The 25,149-nt window shown below is 42.5% G+C and overlaps 1 protein-coding gene across 2 annotated transcripts in view; it reads left to right on the top strand.

Moving 5' to 3' along the window:
• Positions 1 to 21,108, top strand: part of LOC137431802 (myosin light polypeptide 6-like) — a 99,639-nt gene extending 78,531 nt beyond the window's left edge. The window contains exons 6-7 of one of the 2 annotated variants that reach the window (XM_068123520.2): positions 17,975 to 18,017; positions 18,151 to 20,918. In XM_068123520.2, the coding sequence (XP_067979621.1) occupies positions 17,975 to 18,003 (29 nt within the window). In that variant the 3' untranslated portion in view covers positions 18,004 to 18,017; positions 18,151 to 20,918. Of the gene's footprint in view, positions 1 to 17,829; positions 18,018 to 18,150 lie in introns of those variants that run through there. The other variant, XM_078782480.1, reaches the window with a different exon arrangement.
• The last annotated feature ends 4,041 nt before the right edge of the window (positions 21,109 to 25,149 follow it).

Raw genomic sequence — 25,149 nt, 5'->3', positions numbered from 1 at the left:
AGTTCAGGAAGGAGTTTAATACCACTTGGGCCCTGAGTTTTCATTTGCTTTCCTGCAATTTCAGGACACAGGCCATAGGCTGTTTGAACTAACCCAATCTCTAGCCGACTGAGCACACCAATAATGCAGGATTTACAGTCCTGGAAAAAATCATTGCATCTTATCTGACAATGAACTAGTATTGTGGTGGCTTTGCGTGGCATGGAATAGGTCGGGCAAGTGTGTGTGTTTTGATGGAACGAGTCGGAACAGGCAACTGCCTTTTGGACACTTCGCAAGCATTTGGTCTCTTAAAACCACATTTTCACTTCAATGGTGTTCTTATCGCGACAGTTGTTATCCCCTTTTTCAGCAGGGGTTAAGTCTGAGATGCAGCAGCCATTAATCATTTCAGGGCATTGCTGCACCTTGTCTTATCAGCCAGGTGTGTTTGCCAATTTTCTGTCTCGTGTGTACCTCTCGTAGTTTTGTGTTGTCAAGGCGACAAGGATCAAGCATCGGTAGGGTAAATCTAACCTGTTTCAGGACGTCGCAGCTGACACACTGCTTTGTTTGCGGTGGGTTGGTCTGTGTGTTTCATATGTTAGTTACCAGCTGCAAAAGTCCTTGTAAACTGTGTAATGGATGCCTAAATAGGATGGATGCAGGGCAGGCACTCCCTATTTGTTTGGACCCTTGCTGCAAGTGTTAGTATGATGCAAGGGTGCAGAGTCACCGTTCCAGTGAAGTTGTCCTATTCTACATTTAAAGACTATGATTCTCGAACCAGAAACGATTAGAAATTGTTCGGTAATACGAGATAGTTCAACATCCAGAAGCAACCAGAAATTTGCCGAACTCGCTCCTACTTTCCACACAGGTTAAAGTCTTACCTACAATCTTATAACTTGTCACCTTTTTACTCTATGCCACTTTTTGAATAAATATGTCACCTCATGCAACATGATAGAGTCATGTACACTAAACAATGTGTTCCATATTACTATAATTCACCAAATGTCTGTCCGTCTGTCTGTCTGTCTGTCCGTCTGTTCCCAGGTACCGCAAAAACGGCTGAACCGATTGCAACGAAATTTGGGGTGGGTAATCCTGGGACCTCCTGGAGTAAAATAGGCTATATTGTTTTCCCATTTTTCCAATTTCCAATTTTTCCAAACACAATGGAAGAATATTTACCGATGTGAACAGTGATGTGGCTTTTATTGAAGTTCTACAAATACTGTTTAGATTTTGGTGATTTGCGTGTGATATGATTTAACGGATGTTTATATAAATCGTTTAACATAAAAAAAAAGCCTTCAATTTCTGATGTTTTACCTTTTCATTTGGGCCTCCCAACTGAAGCCCCGCCCGTAGGGCGAGTACCGTTGCTAGTATCAATTAATGAGTACATGGCACTGAACCCATACACGCCTAACAGTCACTCATGCATAATTTGTCACCAAATTAAAAGATTCAAAGCATGCAACTTCAACAAAACTGCCTTACTTCCTGCAAGTGTGGAATGCATGGAAGAGAATAGAAGCACAATAAAGTTAAAACCATTGGAAAAACTATTACAACTGAACCGCAATCTTGTCCTTTGGCCACTTCCTCCATATCGAGTCAATTGTTGAAGGCTAATTTTTTCATCGGTTTGTGCACACCACCTACACCTATGTGTGGTGTGCACATCTGCTGAAGGTTTGTGTGTGTATACCTCATGGGATCACAGATCACTCCGGTTTCACTGAATCTTGAAACGCATTCGTGCAACTCCTTCAATTCTGGTACACCTTCAGCACTTGATCATTTTATGGCCGCCGAGCTAGGCTAGGTCCTCACACCTCTTTTCCGAATAATTATGTTGAGCTGTTGCTGTGGTTCTGGAAACCGACATGAAGAGTGATGGATGAAATTAACAAAACATTGATCGGGGTATACTAACTGCCGTGGGAAGTAAGGAGAAGCTGACATTTTGGACGTTGACCCTTTTAACAACGAAGGGGTAACGAACGCTCTACATGACTGACGATTGACACTAGCCATCACAGCAGGAGTAGTTCTTCAATCTTCATTTGACATGAAGATTTTCTTGAATGAGAGGTTTTTTTGTGCCTCCGCAGACAAAGTCTCCGGAGGTATTGTCTTTTTGGGTTGTCCGTCCGGCTCTCCGTCGGTGATAGCTTTTCGTTACCGCGATAACTTAAGAACAGCTGAGGGGATCTAAGTCAAACTTGATACAAGTATGTAGAATGATGCAAAGATGAACTGGTTAGATTAAGGGGTCAAGAGGTCAAAGGTCAAAGACAGAGGTCCTGTTAGGTAGAAATTCTGTTCTTTAACTTGTGAACCATAGATGGATTTTGACAAAACTTGGTACGAGTATATTTTATGATTCAAAGATTAACTGATTAGATTTTGGCATCAAGAGGTCAAAAGTCAGAGTCTTTAATAGGTTTTCATTACTGTGACAACTTAAGAACGGCTGAAGAGAACTAAGTCAAACTTGGTACAAGTATGTATAATGATGTAAAGATAAACGGATTCGATTTTAGCGTCGAAGGTCAAAGGTCACAGGTCATGTCAGGAAAAATTTGATACTTGAGAACAGCTGAATGGATTTAAATCAAACTTGGTACAAGTATGTATAATGATCTAATAATGTGGGCGGAGGCATATCGGTCGACTTTGCGATGTCGAGGAGCGTCGTTCTTGTTTAAAATGGCCCCACAGCTTCCCCACTACCTTCCCTCCCTCAGCCTTTCCTGGACCAGTTGTTTCCACACCTCCTATCACTATTTAGAGGGAAAAGGACCTTCAGAGCACAGCTGAAGGCCAGAGCGCATTATGTTTTCGGGTTGTCCCTCCGTGTGTGCGTCCATCCGTTTTCAGTTGTTCGTTACCACAATAACCTGAGAACCACTTAATAATTTTTAGCAAAACTTTGCACAAGTGTGAACTGTTATACAAAGATGAATTGATTTGATTTGGAGTTCAAAACATCAAAGGTCGAAGGTAATGTGCCTTTTCATTGAAAATCGTTGTCACCACGATAACTTCTAAACCACTGAAGAGATTTCAACCAAACTTGACACAAGTATAAAACTGTAATAATAAACTGATTCCATTTTGGATTCAAAAGATCAAAGGTCAAAATGGCATGTGCCCTTTAATTGAAAATCATATTGTTACCGTAATAACTTGTGAACCACTGGAGGGATTTCAACTGAACGTGGCACAAGTACGGACTGTAATACAAAGATGAACAGTTTCAATTTTAGGATCAAAAGGTCAAAGGATAAAGTTCATGTGCCCTTTGAGAATTATTTTGCAAACTATAACTAGAGTTAGAAACATTTGATGTTGGGTCTCTTTGACTTATCGCTGTTGTCTCTCCCGCGCTCTCTCTCATGTGATCTTGTGCTTTCCATGCGACCTTTATTTAAGAACGAACGTAACATGCGTTGACATCTAATGAGAGCAGAGGCATATCCATTAATGTATTTGTATCAAATTATATTGGACACCGCTCCTTTCCTATGCCATCTCTCGGCGCTGCATAACGTCATTGCCGGGCACCGAAGGGGGCTCGGCAATGACGCACGCTGAAAGGGAGTAGTACTCAGTTTTCACACTGGTTGTTTTCTTGTTTTTTTTCTTTATTGTTTGTCCAGGCGATATCTCAGCCATCCTTTGAGCTAGGAAGCTGAAATTTCGGCACAATAGTGAGGAAGTACTTTGTCAAAAACAATATTTTTGCTTTTTTGATTGATCAATTAATTGATGAGTTATTTAATTATTAGCGATTCATTAAGTACTTACACATTTCCTTTTCTCTTCTGGGCATTATCTCAGCTACCTTTTGAGTTAGGAAGCTGATATTTGGACATGCCAATGACCAAGTGATTTGGCTGCAAATGCTATTTTTGATTCATTGATTAATCAATAAATCGATGAATTATTTAATTATTCGATGAATGACAAAAAATTTTTTTTTTAAAGTTACATATTCGGATGAAATGGTGGTGGTTTATGTGTTCTATTAGGCAATTGACTAATTTTTTTTTTTTAACGATTATTTATTTATTTTCATTGTTAAGTGTTTATTTATTTTCTTTCTCATCTGGGCATTATCTCAGGCACCTTTTGAGTTAGGAAGCTGATATTTGGACATGCCAATGACCAAGTGATTTGTCTGTAAAGGGTATTTTTGATTTATTGATTAATCAATTAATCGATTAATTATTTATTGATTAAGAAATTCATTATTTAATTTTTCAATTAATGACTTATTTAATTACATTTCTAAAAGATACATCTTCGGATGAAGCACTAGTGGTTTAGTTATGCTATTAGCCAATTGATTAAGAAAATATTTTATGACAATCTTTTATTGATTTTAATCAAGCAATTAATCAATCAATTATTGTACACCTCTCCCTCCCAATGCAGTCTCTATGAGCTGCACTGCGGTATTGCCGGGCACCAGAGGCGCCTTGGCAATGCCGCGCTGTAGGATATTTAATTATTTGGCATGGGGCGGTGTACTTTGAATGTATCTGTACTTGTTTTATTTTTTATTTGCTTTTTTATATTCAAATGCAACCAGAATTGGTTACAGGCGATACGACTCTCATTAAAATGAAAGTTCCTCATATGGGCATAGACAAAGTCATCACTGACTTCATCATGGATGAAACACAAAATGTATTCCATCCCGTAAACTACTGGCACATTTACCATTTTGTTGCCAAATTTCAATTTCCCCTGCAAATCACAATGCATTGTAGGCTAGCCTTCTGTTTGCCTCTGTTTTCATCTTTTGCCCAAATATGACGATGTTACTGACAAATACATGCTTATCGTGAAAACATTCAAAAAACATCTTCTTGAAAGGGAATCATATTTGCGCATCAGATAACTTTAAAATTAGAACTTTATCATGATGTGATCAATGAACGTGAACAGCAGATACAGAATCATTATACAAATTACAAAAATTGCCGGAATGATTTCTGAACGTGGGTGTGTGTTGTGTTCGGAACATAATCAAGGCCGTAGTCAATCGCCATTTCCCATAATAACTCTGCTCTGCAGCTGTCAAGGATCATCAGCAAGATGTCTCCACCGAGGTCTCAATACGGTTCACAGTGGATAGAAAACATTATATATACTCTTTGGCCTGTTGGACAGGCCCTGCATCTACTAGAGGGTCAGGTTATCATGTGCTTGAATCACAGCCTTGGAAATGCTTCCTTACCTCCACAAGGTGGTGTTTCCTTACATCCTTACCACCAAAGGAATCGAAAACCATTCATTTTTTTTTTTATGGCAGACGTTGGCAACCGTGGTGGCAAGCTGTGTCCATTTTCATTCTAAAAATGTTCCTTTGAATTGATCATTATAAGCCAACAGCCATATACCGTGACAAGGTAGGCCTGCTTAAAAGCAATCACAACAAATAATATATTATAGTTGTCTTATTTCATACATATGGTACAAGTACGTTTTAAAATCATGCTGAATAATTCGTTTAACAGAAAAAACTATTCAATACAGCTATGCATTCAGTCCTATTATATTCCCTTATAAAGTTGACAACAAAATGATTTTCCTTTTCTGCAGTGCGTATCAAAAAAAAGGTAATCCGAATTCAAGGGGTTAATATGCAAAGGTTATTTATTTTGACAATTTACATGTGGTTTACTAATAAACAGGAGATCCTCAGCTTTCCATTGATACCTTCCATGCATCATTGCTGTCACACATGACCGAGTACATGTTCATTGAAAATGACAAGTTCAAATCGCATTTTTACAAGTTTGGCTAATCGATGCAAGTCAGGATAATTGGTGCAAAATGAAGGTCAGATGTGAACTTTTCTCAGGAATGATTGGCCTTTATGCACCCACACCTTCAACATTTCCACCTCCCCTTTCAACACGAAGCTCACAGCGGCGGAGCATGCCCTGAACTGCTTGTCTCACCATAGCCGGGTCATTGCGCAAAGCATCCACTTCATGTCGAATACGGCCCTGCAATTCGTCAAGATCACGGGGAGGAGTTACGAACACCTTGTTCTTTAAATGTCCCCAAAGGAAATAATCACATGGTGTGAGGTCAGGTGATCTTGGCGGCCATTCCACTTCATGGTTGAGGGTGATGACTCGGTCTCCAAAGAGTTCCCTCAGTCGATCTCGGACAGCGATAAGACGATGTGCTGGGGGGGGGGGGGGGGGGGGGGGAGGGGGCATCTTGGGCCCACCAGAGATATCTGAAGACACCACTAACCTGTCGCTCAAAGTTCTCCTCCAGCTGCGGTAAAACATCATCATTGATCATCTGCAGATACCTGTTACCATTGACATTCCTTTGAAAGAAAAATGGTCTGATCACCTGACCACTTCCACAAAGTCCCAACCAAATAGTCCACTTTTGTCGATTCATGTTGGTGTCAAAATTAAATTCCAGGGGTTGTCCTGTCAGTGCATATTCAAGAACATTATGGGTATTGACCTTGCCGTCCATGGCGAAAGCAGCTTTGTCGCCGATAACGAGATACCACAGGAAATTGACATCTGCTTCGCAACGTGCTATCAACCATCTGGCAAGCACCAGCCTCCTGGTAAAATCCCCTGGCGTAAGTTGATGCCGGATGTGAATCCGATATCGATGTTGGTGGAGGTCCAGTCTTGTGATTCGGTTGAATGTTGCCAAAGGCAATCCCATCCCATTTCGTCTTGTGCTGGTATCCCTAGGATGCTCGAAAACTTGCTGCCTTACTGCTGCAATGTTCATTTCCAATCGCCCAGTGCGCCTCCTACCAGAATTCTCCTTGTTGCGGTTGAGGCTAGTGCCATGCTCTTGGTATTTTCTAACATTCGCCCAGATGGTTTTGGCTGCTGGAGGCTCCCGTTCTGGGAAACGTTCCCTGAACGCATCACGAGTTCGCTGCAAACTTCCAGTTTGGTGAAAGGTTGTAACCACGAAGGTCCACTGTTCAGTCGTAAGTTGAACCATCTTTTCAATGACCCAGACTGTCTCTAAACCCATACACTGTAGGCCCATCTTAAATACCCATCTTAAACAAAGGATGACGCAACCGATGATTACCAGACCAGCTTAACAATTTTACATAATCAACTTGGCAGTCGACAAGTAATGCGTCCATTTAAAACTGTCTTGCACCGATTAGCCAAACTTGTAAAAATGCGATTTGAACTTGTCATTTTCAATGAACATGTACTCGGTCATGTGTGACAGCAATGATGCATGAAAGGCATCAATGGAAAGCTGAGGGTCTCCTCATAATTGGTAAACCACATATAAATTGTCAAACTAAATAACCTTTGCATATTAACCCCTTGAATTCGGATTACCTTTTTTTTGATACGCACTGTATAACAAAAGCCATTGATTTTGAAAGAATTCTCTCCCATCAGAGACAACTTTCTTCAACACTACTGTTGTCAATGGTGCCAGCAATTCGTTTATGTCATACTCACATTTATCTATATGGAGCAAATGTGTGTGTGTGTGTGTGTGTATATATATATATATATATATATATATATATATATATATATATATATATATATATATATATATATATATATATATATATATATATATATATATATATATATATAAAGTAACGATAGGCAGTTGGTGATATCGTATCATTGCGCTGTCGCTGATGAGACTCGCCAATCAGCGATTAAACCAGTCCAGCAGCTGAGGACATGTGTAGCATTGGGTTTCTCTTGTGTGTACTATGTGTTAATGTCGTTACAGCTGTGGAGGGACTCTGGGAAGAGTTTGAAACAGCAAAGGGCTTACCTTGTGTAGCCTTTAATGGTTGCAGTTATGCAGCTTTCTTCGGCTATAAGAGCATGGGAGGAGTCGACATACTTATATAATCTTAACCTACTGGGTTGTTGTTGTTGTACAACTCCAGACAGTTCTCTCGAACCCGTGGCCTGGAGACGTCGGATCGATCTCTCAGGAGCGACCTGGAGATCCCCCACATCCAGGATGGTGTACCACCGCCGTCACAAAGTCAGGGTCACGACAGAGTTAGAGAGAGAGATAGTTAGAGAGAGAGAGAGAGAGAGAGAGTTAGAGAGAGAGAGTTAGAGAGAGAGAGAGAGTTAGAGAGAGAGAGAGTTAGAGAGAGAGAGAGAGAGAGAGAGAGAGTTAGAGAGAGAGAGAGTTAGAGAGAGAGAGAGAGTTAGAGAGAGAGAGAGAGTTAGAGAGAGAGTTAGAGAGAGAGAGAGAGAGAGAGAGAGAGAGAGAGAGAGAGAGAGAGAGAGAGAGAGACAGACAGACAGACAGACAGACAGAGAGAGAGAGAGAGAGAGAGAGACTTGACTTTTGTGTCCTTTTATTATAAACAATGTAAAGCCATTTCACAAGCAGTTGTAAAAAAACACATTTCACAAAGCAGTTGTAAAAAAAAAAAAACACAGCAACCAGTTTAAAGAAATTGCATAAGGATCATGAAGACACCACAAAAAGAGCAAAGGGGTATTTAAAAGAAAAACCAGCAAATATACAAAAAATATATATTTTACAAACCAAAGGGGAAGACACAAACAAAACCACAACCAATTTTAAAGGAAAATGCTCACGCAAGAGCTATAAATACATCAAGAGCAAATTAAGCGAAAACCTAAGAGAGAGAGAGAGAAATGTATTCAAGGACACAGGAAGAAACATATATGCAAGCAATCAGTTCCAAAGAAAAAAAGTCAAAACAATCAGGAATTATAAAGTAATTACCACTTTTGAATCATCGACTGAGCACAGAACATTGCCAATACACCACTTTCTCTCAAAAAGTTAGACGTTTCCATTACTGACAAAGAAATCAAATTCTAGCTTGAGTCGTGTTGAGACAAACCCTTTAAAAATAGAAATAGCATCAGAGCCATAGCCGTTATCTATTTTAATTTTCCGAGATTTATATATCGCATATTTTGCAACAGCAACCAAAAAATTGAGAAGAACACCCACATCTCTACATGTGGGCCTGAAAGACACACCAAATATAAACATATGCATATTGAAAGGGTAGGACAGTTGGTGAAAAAGATATTCAAAGAACAAGAAAAGCGATGTCAGTCTACGACACTGTACATAAGCATGAAACAAATCCTCCTTCTGATCACAGAAAGGACAAGTTTCCGGCAGTGAGCTGTTAATACGGTGGACAAAAATATTGGAGGGAAGCGCCCAGTGTGCTAACCTCCATTGTATGTCCGCTAACACACCATGTATTGGTAAGGTGTACATGTGAGGCCAAAGGGGGGTAGACGGAGACCCCGACCCTAACCGCTCTGACCACAAAGCTACTCGTGTTCTCCCAGAGAGGGGTACATTCTTATTTTGTCGAGAGAGATCACGGATTCCAATCTTAGTTACAAGATGAAAAGGGGGGGTATGTTCAATCTCCGGCTGAAGAGAAGACGAAAGGAGCACTTTGATTTCAGGGAAACCTAACCGAAAGTCCTCAATGTTACCAACACCTTCCCAGCCGATGTTTAGCTGTCTAAATTTTCTAATGACTATACGTACAACTTGGTCTACAAGTCGGACAGACCGAGATCCAACTGAGGTTGCCACCAAACCAGCAGGTTTCCACTTAACTCCAGATGAATCTCTCAGATCACATACTTTGTTAATCCCTCCTTGGATAAATTTTTAAATCAGGGCATGGCTATGAGGGATACCAGGAAAAAAGTTATTGAAGAAAAGGGGTTCTTGAAGGAACATTCGACAATTATAGCCCTCAAGGAGGCGGTGGACGTCAAAACCTTTTCCAAGTGTCCAATAAACTCTGATAGAATCTCGGAAGAGAGGCAAAATTTATATGCTCGAGGTCTATCAAAAGAAGCTGCCGATCATATCTCAGTCTACCAGCCTGTTGTAACAGAAAAAATGCAAAAGGCCGCCAGGGCAGCTGTTCAGCGAACAGTAGTCTCTGCAGAGACTGCAGCCGAAAGGCCACAACCCGACCAGAGATATCAACAATGCCCTGGCCACCTTCCTTCCGGGGGTAGTACAATATCTCAGGCCTCAGCCAATGGTAGCCACTCCAAAAGAAGTTTACTAGCTTTCGCTGAGTAGCCATAATTAGTTGGTTTGATGGCTGTAAAGCAATAATTCTGTGCCATAATTTTGTTGCAACCAGATTGTTTATGACAAGGGTACGGCCTCGATAGGAGATGGACCTCAGCAGTCCTTCCCATGCTTTCAATCTGTGCATAATTTGTTCCAACACTCCTTCCCAATTTTTCATTTCTGTTTCACGATTACCGATATGCACTCCAAGATATTTAACCCCGTCCGTTCTTCAGACCAGACCAGGTTGTGTGGGAGTGAGGGTGGTGATACACAAGAGAGATTGCCTTTGCCACACCATAATGCTGTACTTTTATTCCAATTGATCCCACCGGAAGAGGCTGCAGAGAAATCTCGCATACAACGTTGTAAAGCAGAGACATCATTGGAGCTTCTAATCAAAACACAGACATCATCAGCATAAGCCGTCTGCACAAATTCTGCTCCTTCTATGCTTCTCATTCCCTGAGGTATTTGCTGTCTAATAGACCGAAGGAGTGGTTCAAGGGCGACTATATATAAAAGCCCAGAGAGGGGGCAACCTTGGCGAATACCCCGTTGGAAAGGAAAGGGAGAGCATAACCTATTGTTGATCTTCATCATACATTGAGTATTAGTATACAGGAGTTTCACATAAGAGGTGAAAGTTTCACCAAACCCCATTCCTTTCAGGACAGAAAAAAGGTACTTGTGGTCAACACGATCGAAGGCCTTAGTTTGATCAAGAAACAGCAATCCAAAATCGTCACGCAGGAAATTATTGTATGAAATAATATCTCTTACCAAAAAAATATTATCATAAATAGATTTTCCAGGCACACAGTAGGTCTGGTCCGGGTGTATAACTGAACTGATCACAGTCTTCATACGATTAGCAAGTACTTTAGAGAAAATCTTGTAATCAACACACAATAAGGAGACAGGTCGCCAGTTATCAACCAGTTGAAGATTCCCAGCTTTTGGTAGCAAACAAAGGACTGCTCGTCTACAAGACATTGGAAGTTCTCCGACACGTATGCTTTCATCGAGTACATCGAGTAAGTCAGGTCCCACAATGGCCCAGAAGGTCTTGTAGAATTCTGTGGGCAGGCCATCTATTCCAGAAGCTTTCCCATATTTCAGGCTCCGCACAGCTGCTTCAAGTTCATCAGCCGAAATTGGGGAATCGAGCATGCATCGCTCATCCTCCTCGACACTCGGAAGCCCAGCAGTTAACTCTCGTATCACCTCATTGTCCACGTTCTGAGGAGAGTACAAGTTAGAATAGAACCCTTTCAGAGTACACCTGATCGCCTGCTGGGAGGTCACCAGCGACCCATTGGGAGTGAGTAAAGTATGAATTTGTTGTGACCTTTTGAGGGAAGACTCTAACTTAAAGAACTCTTTGTTTGGCATGTCCAGAGTTAAATAGCTCATTCGCATTCGGACCAAGGCACCCATCGCCTGTTGCCGTACCGCTTCCTCCAGCACTGCTTTCTTTGCCCATATTAGTTGGTCACGTGCACCTCTCCCAACCTCGTCAACATTCTGTTCTAACGATATAATTTCAGATTTTAACTGATCGATTGATATTGATTGGATTTTGGTGGTGTATGCACTATATTGTTGACAGAAATTCTTAATTTGGGATTTTGCAATGTCCCACCACAGCCGGAGACTATCATACTCAGGTCTGGAGGAGCGAATTTTCTCCCACACGACGTGAAAGGCCTCATTAAATTCCTTGTCATGTAAGAGACGAGTATTCAAAGACCAGTAAGCACTACCACCGGGTGGAAAGGGTAACTTAAAGGACATTGAGATTAAACTGTGGTCTGTGAATCCAGTTGGTAAAATTTTGGAGACAGACACCACATTCAACATTGGCTTGTTCACATAGAATCTGTCCAGCCTTGCCATTGACATAATACCATCATTGCATCTGCACCATGTATAACAGCGTGAAAGTGGGTGTTGTGATCTCCACACATCCTTAAACAGAAAGATGTTGATGGTGTCCTCTAGAGCTTTCGTAGAGGCAACATGAGGCTCATGACCATTCCTATCAATCGACGGACAAATTGTGCAATTAAAATCTCCCGCGATACAGATAAAGGCTGTTGGGTCCAGAGTTTTTACAAAATCCCACAGAGTGGAAAAGAAAATTTTCCTCTCCATTGGGTCACACGGTGCATAAACATTCACTACTATAATCTTTTGGGTATTATAAAGAAAATCTACAGAGATCAAATGCCCTTTATAGATTTCTTTAAATGAAACCTGTTGAGCACAAATCTTGTGACTTAGGCAAATGGCAACACCGGCCCGAGGTGTAGGGAACCCACTTAGCCACCATTGCCCTTTAAAAAGTTTCCCCCAATCGGCTACTTGAGCACCAGTAGCATGGGTCTCTTGTACGAGAATAATGTCAGCCTTTTCTTTTCCAACCGCTTGAATGGTTTGCACCCTCCGTAAGGGGGCACGACCCCCATTTATATTTAAGGATACAACATTTAGTTCCATGGTTGATTCTTCTGGGGGGTGAAGTCCTCTTCCTCAATTAATTCCTTGTTTGCCTTCGTGATGGATTTCCTCAGCCGCTGAAAGTCAGGTTCAGAGATTTCCACATGCTCACTCCTTTGCAGCAAAGGTTTTGCGGCTGCAAGGAAGGCCTGGATATTAGGAAAATGATCCTTAATTCGTACATGCCTTTGTCTGAAAGTTTCCTTCAAAAATCTGACAATATTTTCTTTTGAGATCTCCAAAGGCTGCTCTTCCTCCTGAGGGGGGGGGGGGGGGGGCTGTCAACCATTGCCACTGGTTCCTCATGGCCAATCAGTGTCTCTGTAGTTAGAATTCCCTCTGTGACGCTAGTAACGAGTTCCTCCTGAACCTGTACAGAAACACCTGTTCCATCCCCATCTACCTTAGGTTCTTCATCCTCTTTATCCTCATGCATCATTGCAATGGGGGGGGAGGAGTCGTTATTAGTAGTAATGGGTATTTTGCATTCCCCATTAGAATTGATATGGTCATCAGTAGGCTGTTCGGTTTCGCAGGTTGATTTACAACCTTCAGGAAAAAGTTCCCCTTCATCCTGAGCAGGTGGTATCATGTCAGCCATAGTTTCACCACCTTGCTGATCTTCATGTGAAGGACTGTCTGAATCGTTTAAACTGCTTCCTGTCTGCACCACCAACACTTTAACACCTTTGTCCTCATTCCTCGCACTTACAAGTGACCGTTTCAAATTTTTCCGAGACGCCGCATCTACAATCTGCTGCTCCTCACAAATCATTCCCTCTACAGGTAGAGGCTTCCCCCTTACATTTGCTGACTCATCGGTTGCACGATGGCCAGCTGTACTGGATGACTCATCGCTTACACGAAGCACATCCGTATGGGTCTCATCAGCACCACTCTTAGCCGTACCTTGATGGTCCGACGTAGATTCCCGCACTGAAGGCGAATCATCTACAGAATCCTCCGTAATGGTCACGGGGGGAGCTGGTCCGGCTGCTGTGGCATACGTTTTCTCCCCATCAGGACAATACTGCCGAGTGTGTCCATGTACACCACACCCGTAACAAATCAACCTCTCCGTTGCCGCAAAAATCCTGTGCTCACGTTTTGACGACTTTCAAAAACGAGAGAGACATTCAATTGCGTCAAACCATCCTTCAAAACAACATAACAAAACCGTCTAAACGTTTCGATATGCTTAAGCTTCCCGTCTGTGGTGCGAATGGAGGCTTGGATAATTCTCGACACCACAGTACCGTACTGACCGAGCTTCTGAAGAATTTCCTCATTAGACAGCGTCGGTAGAACGTTTGATAGTATTCCCTTCGAGGCCGGAGTGTTCCATGGCGAAACCGGAACAAACTGGTCATTGCCCAAGGTGAGTCCGTTCTGCACGACGATGCGCGCGAAACGGACACGTGAAACGAGGACAACCACCTAGTGGTGCATTCGGGACGCTGCCCGTATGGCGTATGTTCTCACAACCGATCAATCCTCCGATTGCGAGGAGCGTCTCCTCCAGCGAGACATCTTCCGGTGGGACAAAACACATGCCGTGTTCATCTGTTAACCCCTCATCGGCGTCACGACCGGCATTACTTCGACTATTCTTGCTAGCCATTTGAAGTAACTAAACGAAAAAAATAACCAATAAATGGTACAAAGGTTTATAAAGCCGAAATAAATGAAAAAAAACAACAACAACAATAACTGGGAAATAAATAAATAAATCCCGTTAACCACCTAAAGCGGATAACTTTAACCGCGCTGTCTCTCCCTCTCTCGCTCAGTAGACAAGCCGATAGAAAGGGACACCGACACTCGGACAGCAGAAAGGACCAAAAGGTAGGAAGAAAGGAAAAAAGCAACACGAGACACAGCACGTACCGCCAGTGACTGAGCAACAGACCTGGCAATCGCACGTGCGTGCTAAGCGAGCGGCAGCTGTGCAAAGTGGGAAGAGAGAGAGAGAGAGAGAGAGAGAGAGAGAAAGAGAGAAAGAGAGAAAGAGAGAAAGAGAGAAAGAGAGAAAGAGAGAAAGAGAGAGAGAGAGAGAGAGAGAGAGAGAGAGAGAGAGAGAGAGAGAGAGAGAGAGAGAGAGAGAGAGAGAGAGAGAGAGAGAGAGAGAGAGAGAGAGAGAGAGAGAAAGAAAGAGAGAAAGAGACATCGTGAAAGGGCCCAGTCCAAGGGGACTGATTGGCACTCTGACCTTGACTGCGCTGCCCTGATGAATCCGGGCAGCAGGGAAGAATGGGGAAGATTTGGCCCCCGACTTGCATTGCGGTTACAACCACCATGAAGAGCCATAGCCAACAGTTGTAGCTACCTGGGTTAACTGATTAATGTGAGGGCTGATTGGTTATTCCCTTCATTCACATGTTAGAGATGTGGGTGGGTCTTTGTTTTTAATATATATTGTTATGTTTGTGGGGGTAGGCATGAAATATCTCATAGGAAAGTCAGAAACGTATAAATTAGCATGCTCTGAGTGTCACGAAGAAGAAGAACCATCTCATAAGTAGGCCGTCTGTCTGTGTAAGAGCGTTTGCATGTCGCCATAAGGAGGGTGGTTTTGTGCTAATTAATTATAGGGACTGTAATGTTAAATTCCCCTGTACGTGATTGCCTCCCTGTGATTTTTCTCGAATGTTCTTATTACATTCGGCCAGCCAGGAAATCGAGGGCTCAGTTAAAGAACAACAACTATAACAAATGGACTCATTTGCTCACAGCGCCGCCAGGGCCGACAGGAACAGCATTTGCTGATCGGCACGTAAATCCTGTCTCACGGCCGCCGAAGTCATCCGAACATTCCTGAACAGAGCTTAGACTCCGCCCCTCGATGACTCGTCATGAAGAGGCCACACCCCAGCCTTCGTGATTGGTGGAGGTGCGATGGGATGATTTAGTCATGCTTGATGATTGGACAGAGTGTGACGTCAGCATGGTACATTCGAGAGCTGGAGCAATAAGACGCGGTCTTGCCATTTTGGTCTCTCTCTTTGTCCTGACATTCGTTGGAGGCGGTCACATTTCCTCTTTGTTCTGGCTTGGTCATGGGCAGCGGAGCATCTTTGGCTCATGTGCGATTGTGGAAAGAGACTGAACAAGAGGTTCGGAGCAGTCGGCAGCGCGAGAAGGACCTCGCGTTGGGATGTCGAGGAGCGCGACTCTGTGCCATTTTGTGCGCTTCCCACACGGTGGTTTGGAGGTGACGAACGATCAGCAAGCCTTACCAGCCATTTGGGGACACAAAACTGAGTGCCGGCCCAGCCGATTACTAAAACATTATTTATTTTCTTTTACTTTCGTTTCCCCCTTGTTTGTATATGAGTGAGTGGAGACGTCTCAAATTAGGAAATCGTTTTTACCTCACATTCATTTTATTTGGGTTACAATTACTTTTAATAAATTCATTTTTTGTTGAATTTTACTTTTATTGTCCTGGTTCGTTTTTGTTTGTGGATCCGGATTAACCCAGTTTCGGCTGTCTGTTCCAGGTAAGACTTTGAACCTTCCCGCGTGTGCCAGAAATAATCCCGCCAAGTTCGAAATACGTCTCGGAGTTAAAGCTCGTACCGGTTATTCGTCCTCTTGGGGTGTTAACCCCGGGGACACGACAATATGTATGATTGTATATTTATATTGATAGTATGTCCTAACTTGGTAGAGCAGTAAAACACCGTTTGTGTCCCATAGCAGCTGAAGCTGCACGATTTGTGAGCAGTAAAGTTTGTCTGCCACATGAGAACATTTCCTCTGCCTAATTCCTCATCAACTAAGAGGTGGAGACGCGGTCGGGCGGAACAATTAACCAAAACAAGGGGTCCTTCTGACCCGATAAATACATCTTGGCATCAAATGCCATAAGCACATGCCTACCGCTTCGCTTCCTGTCTGGATAGCTTCAGCAGCACACACTCGAGTGTATTTTATAGACCGATGATTCAAATTGTAAAGACCAAGTATTGTGTGTGTTGCTTAAACGTGTGTGTGTGTGTGTGTGTGTGTGTGTGTGTGTGTGTGTGTTTGTGTCGGAAATAGCTCCATCTTTGGTGGTAGCTGGTATTACAATTAATCTTTCTTTATCTTCTTCATAATCTTACTATAATTCACCAAATGTCTGTCCGTCCATCCGTCCGCTCGAAAGTACCGCAAAAACGGCTGAACCGACCGCAACGATATTTTGGGTGGGTAATCCTGGGATCTCCTGGAGTAAAATAGGGTATATTGTTTTTCTAATTTCAGCTTTGGCCTCCAGCATTTTCAGGTTTGGACTCCCGCATGACGTTATTTTCCTGGGGGCCGCACAAACGGCTGCACCGACTGCTGCACAGCTGCACCGATCGGACTCGGTGACCTCGGACAAAGACCTTTTATAAGGACATGGGTTGAATCCCTGCTTGAGAAAATGCCAACCCCCTCCCCGCCATCACGGTCGTCTCTCCAACTCACAATCCCACAAGATATGCGGAAAGGATGACCCAAAACCAATTATCTTCTTTTTGATTCGTATATAAACATCATTAAAAGTAAATAATGACCTCGGCCAAAGTTCAAACGACGTGAGTTTAATCTCTACATGAGAGAATTCCACATAGCTATTTGGGCGGTGTGTACTCTAACAGATCACTGTCTCCGTCGATCTTGCCAAGGCCGTAACACCTATTGGCTCAAAATCCTTTTAACTGTTGACTTGGTAGTTTTTACAATGAAGGAAACATTAACAATGTTGTTAAAAGTTTATTTTGTGATTAATTTGTGATTGGAGTTATGTTGTTTGGAATGAAAAAAAGAGATATCGAGTTCAAGTGAATGACGACACGCCGTGATGGTTTCTACTTTCTAAACGTGAACTTCGCGGATCGCCATATGCAGATTCGCCACGGACCCACGATGTTTCGACACGTGAACGTACCCGTTTGTTTGCAAACAGGTACGTTTTTCATGAAAGTCATTCACGAACTTGCTGTCCATGTCTGACGTGCGACTGAGGGTGATACAGGAATGTGGAATTTATTGGTTTCATGCTTTAGCATTCGCCGTATCTGCCTTGCCTGTTTGCTTCTGGCCTCCCACCCGTGCGTAGCACGGGTATCTCACTAGTATATGTAATGTAACCATATAAAAATTATGAATATGGACTTTGGAGTATGATATGTTGTGATCAATAAAATTTATTTCAAAAATTATACATTTCTTTTCCAAGAATGTGTCACAGTACATTGCCCACCGAAAGTAGGCCGAGAAGGGGTACTGTCGCCGGAGATCCTGCCAGTCTATGTAATACACACACAATACGCAGACAGCGAATGTAAATACATGATTGACTTTGAAACAATCAGTGATACATTGTCCTTTATCGCAGAGTTTGTCAAGCACATCATGTCTGGATGAATCCAAAGCACCAGGTAAGGCTGGCCCGAGTGAAACACTAAACTCTGACATGCAATGTACATTTGTGACCACGGAATGATGAATATTGCCAAGACACAAGCAAGATGCCAAACGATGTTCATGACTACTTCCATTTTGTCATTCCAGGCATTTATGAAGACTTGATCTTCCTACATCATCGGCCAGAAAAACATTATTTTCTGCAAACTGTCATAAAGGTGTTGAAATAGACCTTTTTGTTTTGGATTTGAGCATCACATCTCTCAAGGCTATATTTGTTGTAGCACTTAAAGGTTTGTGATATTTATAGCTCCTCCAGGACCTTTAACTTGTATTTAACCTCTTAAATTTGTATTTAAAAGAAAAAAATTGTATTCCACCTGAGGCTATAATTAATTTCACCTGAAGCACAATTTTCATTTGTATTTCACCTGAAGCTATAATTAATGGCCTCATTTTCCGAGTACAATGCGCAGCTGTATTCACCAGGAAAGTCACGTGTTTAGCCCCTAGTTTTGCGCTTCGACTGCCAAAGTTCTCAAAGCGGAGCCTGTCGGACTCTAATTAAACAGTTGGAAAACTTATTAAAACGTTGCACACAAAGGGCTTCAATGGAGGTTTTGCGGACAAAGGCCAGTCTGCCTCTACAAACAAAAGTATTTGCTAATGTCCCACTGGTAAGCACTTGCCTTGCTCGAATTTTTCGTTCTAGCATGCATAAGCAGCTGGGAAAGGGGAATTTGGGAGGAGGTGGAGTGGGAAAATCTCAAGGCAAAAGGATGTAGGGAGGGAGGGAGTTATTTGGAAAGAATCCATGTGTGAACACTCAAACAGTTTGGGAAGAAGTTGTTACAGCTTGTTTTAAAAACTATGTGGAAGAAGTCGTTTTGCATTTTTTTCTTTTTTAACATAAATTTTTTTATTTATGTTAAAAGTTTGAACTTTTGCTGTTCGGTAACATTGCAAACCCTCGGTTGATCGTACTTGGGGTGCTTTTTGATTGCCTGATTTGGAGTGTGTTTGCTAAGAAAAACAATTTGGGTGCAAAGTCGCAGGGCTCGTTTTTATTGTTTAAAATCGGGGCGAGACGAGTGGAATGTGATATTTATTATCTGTATCTGCGAGCAATGGATAAGGCATTACCAGTGGGACAACAATCGAGTTTGTAGACGAGCACAATGTTGTTAGTATTGAGCTTTACTGCATTACATGATATCAGGAGTAATAAATCATGGCGCTGCTATCAGGCCAATCAATAACCTTTGATTTCTGTAGTGTGTGTGTGTGTGTGTGTGTGTGTGTGTGTGTGTGTGTTTGGGTGTGTCTGTTTGTGGGTGTGGTGTTTCCGTTTGTTGTGTATCTGTTTGTGGGTGGGTTTGTCTGTGTCTGTTTGCGTGTGTGTACGTGTGTGTGGTGTTTGTGTGTCTGTATGTGGTGTTTGTTTGGTTGTGTGTGCTTGGGTGTGTGTGTTTGTGTGTGTGTGTGGTGCTTCTATTTGTGTGTCGGTTTGTTGTGTATCTGTTTGTGGGTGTGTCTGTGTGGTGTTTGTTTGTGTGTGTGTGGTGTTTCTGTTTGTGTGTGTGGTGTTTGTTTGGTTGTTTGTGTTTGTGTGTGTGTGGTGTTTCTATTTGTGTATCGGTTTGTTGTGTATGTTTGTGGGTGTGTCTGTGTGGTGTTTCTTTGTGTGTGTGTGGTGTTTCTGTTTGTGTGTGTGGTGTTTGTTTGGTTGTGTGTGTTTGTGTGTGTGTGGTGTTTCTATTTGTGTGTCGGTTTGTTGTGTATCTGTTTGTGGGTGTGTCTGTGTGGTGTTTGCTTGTGTGTGTGTGTGTGTGTGTGTGTGTGTGTGTGTGTGTGGTGTTTCTGTTTGTGTGTGTCTGTTTGTGTGTGTGGTGTTTGTTTGGTTTTATGTGTGGTGTTTCTATTTTTGTGTCGGTTTGTTGTGTATCTGTTTGTGTGTGTGGTGTTTGTTTGGTTGTGTGTGTTTGTGTGTGTGTGGTGTTTCTATTTGTGTGTCGGTTTGTTGTGTATCTGTTTGTGGGTGTGTCTGTGTGGTGTTTGCTTGTGTGTGTGTGTGTGTGTGTGTGTGTGTGGTGTTTCTGTTTGTGTGTGTCTGTTTGTGTGTGTGGTGTTTGTTTGGTTTTGTGTGTGGTGTTTCTATTTTTGTGTCGGTTTGTTGTGTATCTGTTTGTGGGTGTGCTGTTTGTTTGTGTGTGTGTGGTGTTTCTGTTTGTCTGTTTGTGTGCGTCTGTTTGTGTGTGTGTGGTGTTTGTTTGGTTGTGTGTGTTTGTGTGTGTGTGGTGTTTCTATTTGTGTATCTGCTTGTGTGTGTGCTGTGTGGTGTTTGTTTGTGTGTGTGTGGTGTTTCTATTTGTGTGTCGGTTTGTTGTGTATCTGCTTGTGGGTGTGCTGTGTGGTGTTTGTTTGTGTGTATGTGGTGTTTCTGTTTGTGTGTGTCTGTTTGTGTGTGTCTGTTTGTGTGTGTGGTGTTTGTTTGGTGGTGTGTGTTTGTGTGTGTGTGGTGTTTCTATTTGTGTGTGTCTGTTTGTGTGTGTCTGTTTGTGTGTGTGGTGTTTGTTTGGTTGTGTGTGTTTGTGTGTGTGTGGTGTTTCTGTTTGTGTGTGTCTGTTTGTGTGCGTCTGTTTGTGTGTGTGGTGTTTGTTTGGTTGTGTGTGTTTGTGTGTGTGTGGTGTTTCTATTTGTGTGTCGGTTTGTTGTGTATCTGCTTGTGGGTGTGGTGTTTGTTTGTGTGTATGTGGTGTGTCTGTTTGTGTGTGTCTGTTTGTTTGCGTGTCTGGTGTTTGTTTGTCTGTGTGTGTGTGTCTGTTTATGTCTCGGGAAGATTACACTTGGACGGAATTATTGCATATGTACTCACAGTGTTGCAAACGCAATAAAATCCAACATTTTGATCCTGACTGTTTGGTAATTTTCATTTGGTCATGGTGTGAGTATCAGGAGATCATCATCTCCCTGATGGAGGTCGATGCTACTGATGTTGTGTTTGTAAGGGCACTGTATTTGAAATGTGACTCTAAAACAAATAACGAGCAGCTCTGCAGAGGTGAACGGATCAAGGTCGACCCCGACGGAAGGCACGTCACTGGACTCTGACTTATTGGCATCCTGTTGAAATAATATAATCTCCAGAGAAGTCAGCAAATCAGAAAGTGCTTTCAGGAACATTCCAATAAATGTATTTCATTTGGAGAGGTTTGCATTATGGATGAGCATTGTGCCTCAGAGCCGTTTAGAGTACAACTTCTGCTCACTCAGGACATTGCTGGACTGACGGGGCTTTGGTTCAATGAGATGTTCACATTATCTCAAGGCATTCGACTTTTAGGGGTGTTTGGAACTTGTTCTCCAGGCTTGAGCTAACAATGAGTAGGATGCACAGAGCAACCATCACCAAAAAACATCTTTGCTCGAGTGTCTGTTAAGAGGAGACTGCCAAGTTCCGTAATTGTCCTCTCTGTGAGAGTTAATGACACGTGTTACGTGTAGTGTTTTCCACAATTTACTAATAGATATATTTATCTATTCCCCCCCCCCTCCCCCTCCCACGCCTCCTGCCCCCAAGCCCTCTCCCTCCCACACTTCTCCCTGCTCTCAAATGTTGTGGTTGTGTGCTTCCCCTTCTCTCCCCATCTTGTCTTCCGCTCCCTCTTTTTGTATATTTTGTTTGTCTGGTTTGTTTTGTTTGTTTGTTTGTGAAATAAATGTTAGCTCTTTCACGAGCCTCGATTCAGTATACAAAAAAAAAAAAAAATCTCAATTACTGTACCAAACCATTTTTGGCAAAAAACACCATTGTGCATAAATTGTAACAATTGAATGCAATGAAAGGCAAAGCTGTGCTGGACACACATATAGACCCAGACCTCGTGAAGAGGACGTCATGACAACTTGGTGTAATATTGTGTTGTTTCCATGGAAATGTGACAATATGGACGAGCCTCCTGCAGCTCACCATTGGAAACAATGCGCTCGTCACAAGCTGATTCTCCATCGTCGCCTGCCAAGTACAATCCGGAGCACAGGCGTCAGCACCATACTACAGTACTAGAAAAACAACCTTTCCTTTGTGGGTTCTCTCTAAAGTTTGGACTACTTTTCAGGGAGGATGCTTACAAGTGTTCAGAGAAAGTTGTAATTTAATCACCAGGGTTGTTCAAAAAGTTATATGAATAAGACAGTCTAAAAAACAACAACATTACATATAAATATCCTTTGACACATGAACACACACACACAAACACACACACAGTCTGATATAGGCCTACGATACTCTATATAAAAAGTTGGTGCTGCTGAAGGAGTTTCTTGGCAAGGGTCATACTGGGTGGTTTGCCATTGCCTTCGCAGCAGTAGTTAGGTCAAGTATTTGAAATTTTGCTCTGGTGCCGACGATAGCTCGCCTACTCTTCACATAGGACACCACGGTGTCTTTAAAGTCCACTATCTATCTATAATTCCATTAATCTCTGTGTGTATGTGTGTGTGTATGTATGCGACAACGATTTCTCGACAACTACCGGTCCGATATACTTGAAACTTGCCAGGTATATTGCTGGGGACCCGAGGATGTGCCTTTTCAAGGTTTGAAATTAATCGGACAAGTACTTACCGAGCTATGGCGATTTAGCCGTTCGCCGTTCGCTTTGGCGTTGCGAATGGACCAAACCATTGCATGTAAATAGAGGGGGGGGGGGGGGGGGTTCTGTGGTCGTTGCGAATGGACCAAACCATTCATGTAAATAGAGGGGGGGGGATTGTCACTGTACTCGCAAGCCGTTCGCCGTTCGCTTTGGCGTTGCGAATGGACCAAAACATTTCATGTAAATAGAGGGGGGGGGATATAATTTTAGATAGATATATAGTACGGGCATATATATAGTACGGGCATGCCCTAGTTTATTTAATGCCAGCAAACGGGACAACCGTTTGACGTCCATCCGAGAGACGCCACACACACACATTGACTGTGAAACACCAGGATGACAATTTTATACCTGGGTGTCTGGCCTTGGGCCTAGTTGATGGTCATCGAGTATGCTAGTCGTACGGGGAACTGACAACGTTCCAAGATAAAAGGCAAATGAACATGTTTTGGTGTGAGTTCTATTCCTGGGATGAGTACACACTTCCCACTTTGGGATATGGAAATTACTTCAGCATCTATGGAGTGATCATGAAGATGTCTCACTATGAACGGTGTGCCATTGCATATACCATTGCGGATCTGGAGTAGTAGTATCAACAATATGTGGAGGAGCATTATCAACAATATCTGGAGGAGCATTTATCAACAATATCTGGAGGAGCATTATCAACGATATCTGGCGGAGCATTATCAACAATATCTGGAGGAGCATTATCAACGATATCTGGAGGAGCATTATCAACAATATCTGGAGGAGCATTATCAGCAATATCTGGAGGAGCATTATCAACAATATCTGGAGGAGCATTATCAACAATATCTGGAGGAGCATTTATCAACAATATCTGGAGGAGCATTGTCAGTCGAGCTCCTAACGGATCCATTCCCTAAGAAAATAAGCCACTCAGCAAATTCCTGCTGATCAACCCGGGCACGCATAGTTTGTGTCGGGGACAATATGACAATTATCCCATAATGGAGACTTCTTCAGTGAGTTCTCAACTATAGTTGTCCTTGACCCATGAGGAACAGCAGGCATGAGTTGCCTAAACTCTCCACCACTAAGAGGATGATTTTGGCACCACATGGAATGTCGGAGGCAAGGATGTCCCTTGAAAGCACGTCAATGGTACGAAGGGCATGTAGTGTTACCATTGCTGCTTCAATTATGATTAACAAGAGGGCTCTAAGCATTTGTGTGTGCTGCGAGAAAGGCTGAATATCACATATACTTGTATCAGTTATTGGAACAGGCAGTTTGAACAAAATGGAAACTGTCCTTCCTGAATGCAGATGTGTTGCAGCTGTACCTGTCCATGCGCATACAGCAACATGCCTGCCTCTTGCCCTGGAAGCAGAAATGAGAACATTATAGACCTTGTTTTGCCAGTGCCACCTGGAGCATCCAAAAATAATGCATGAAAGTTTCAGCAAGGTCTTGTTCAATAGAATGCAAAGCTGAAGAAACTGCATCAACCAAGGCTTGTTGCTGCTGGCGATTCAGTTTTGATATGGCTTCCTGTACAAGTATAGCTTGTTGAGCGGTGTCAATGCCTTTCATGTCAATGTCCTAACCTGTTAGTAAAAATTAAGGTCGTGCAGCAAGTGCTGTGATGCGACCCGATCTGTACCCTTCTGCCTCATCAAGTTAGGGGGTTCGATCTGTATTAATTAACGAGCTAAGTGGGGTCACAAACAGGGGTGTAGTGCTGCTGGAGTGCACCAGAGCGGTGTTCCGGCACCTCAATCCATCTGAGGAAGAGCATAGCTACGCAACAGTTTAAATTAAAACCCACATTCAGATCGGTTGAGTTATTGTGCTTTGTGTGTTTTAATGGCCAAATAATCAGGGTCAAAGCTTGTCCCGAAGCTTGGATATGTCAATACGTTTGACACTTTGTCCATGGAGCGATATTATAACAATACAGGTTATATGAGTATATAGCCAACACAGACATATGAATAGCCGAATACAGCATGGTCCAGAAGCGACGAACTTGACAACCATTTTATATTCAGATTTAGTGAATTCTCTTGTGTTTACAAAAAGTTTGTAAACTTTGTAAAGTAAAACTGTAAAGTAAAAAATGGCCTCTAAATGTGGTTATTTACAAAAAGTATTTACACCCTGGAAGACGTGACCGCTTGGAAAACTTTGGATCCCTGCAAGAAGTTGAATTCTGGGTGGATCAGTTATGTGGCTGTTGAACTGGTCACGAATAAACGATTTAGCCGTATGTTGTCCTGGTGAGCTCAAAACAAGGGTGAAATCGGGATCAGCAACTTGGCTTTCATTTATTCGTGACCATAAAGGCATAAATCTCAGACTGCAAAGACCTGAGTGCCACACGGACACTATCCTGGTTTGGAGGTGATATGTCTGCATAATTAATGTGTATGACATCAGTGTCATGTCACAGGGTCAGTGTGCTCCTTCCGTTAAATATACTAGGGCATGCCCGTACTATATCTATATCTAAAAT

The sequence above is a fragment of the Myxine glutinosa genome, chromosome 7 (genome assembly GCF_964187855.1).
Source record: "Myxine glutinosa chromosome 7, kmMyxGlut1.1, whole genome shotgun sequence".
NCBI lineage: Eukaryota > Metazoa > Chordata > Myxini > Myxiniformes > Myxinidae > Myxine > Myxine glutinosa.
This window is presented reverse-complemented; position numbering and strand designations above follow the sequence as displayed.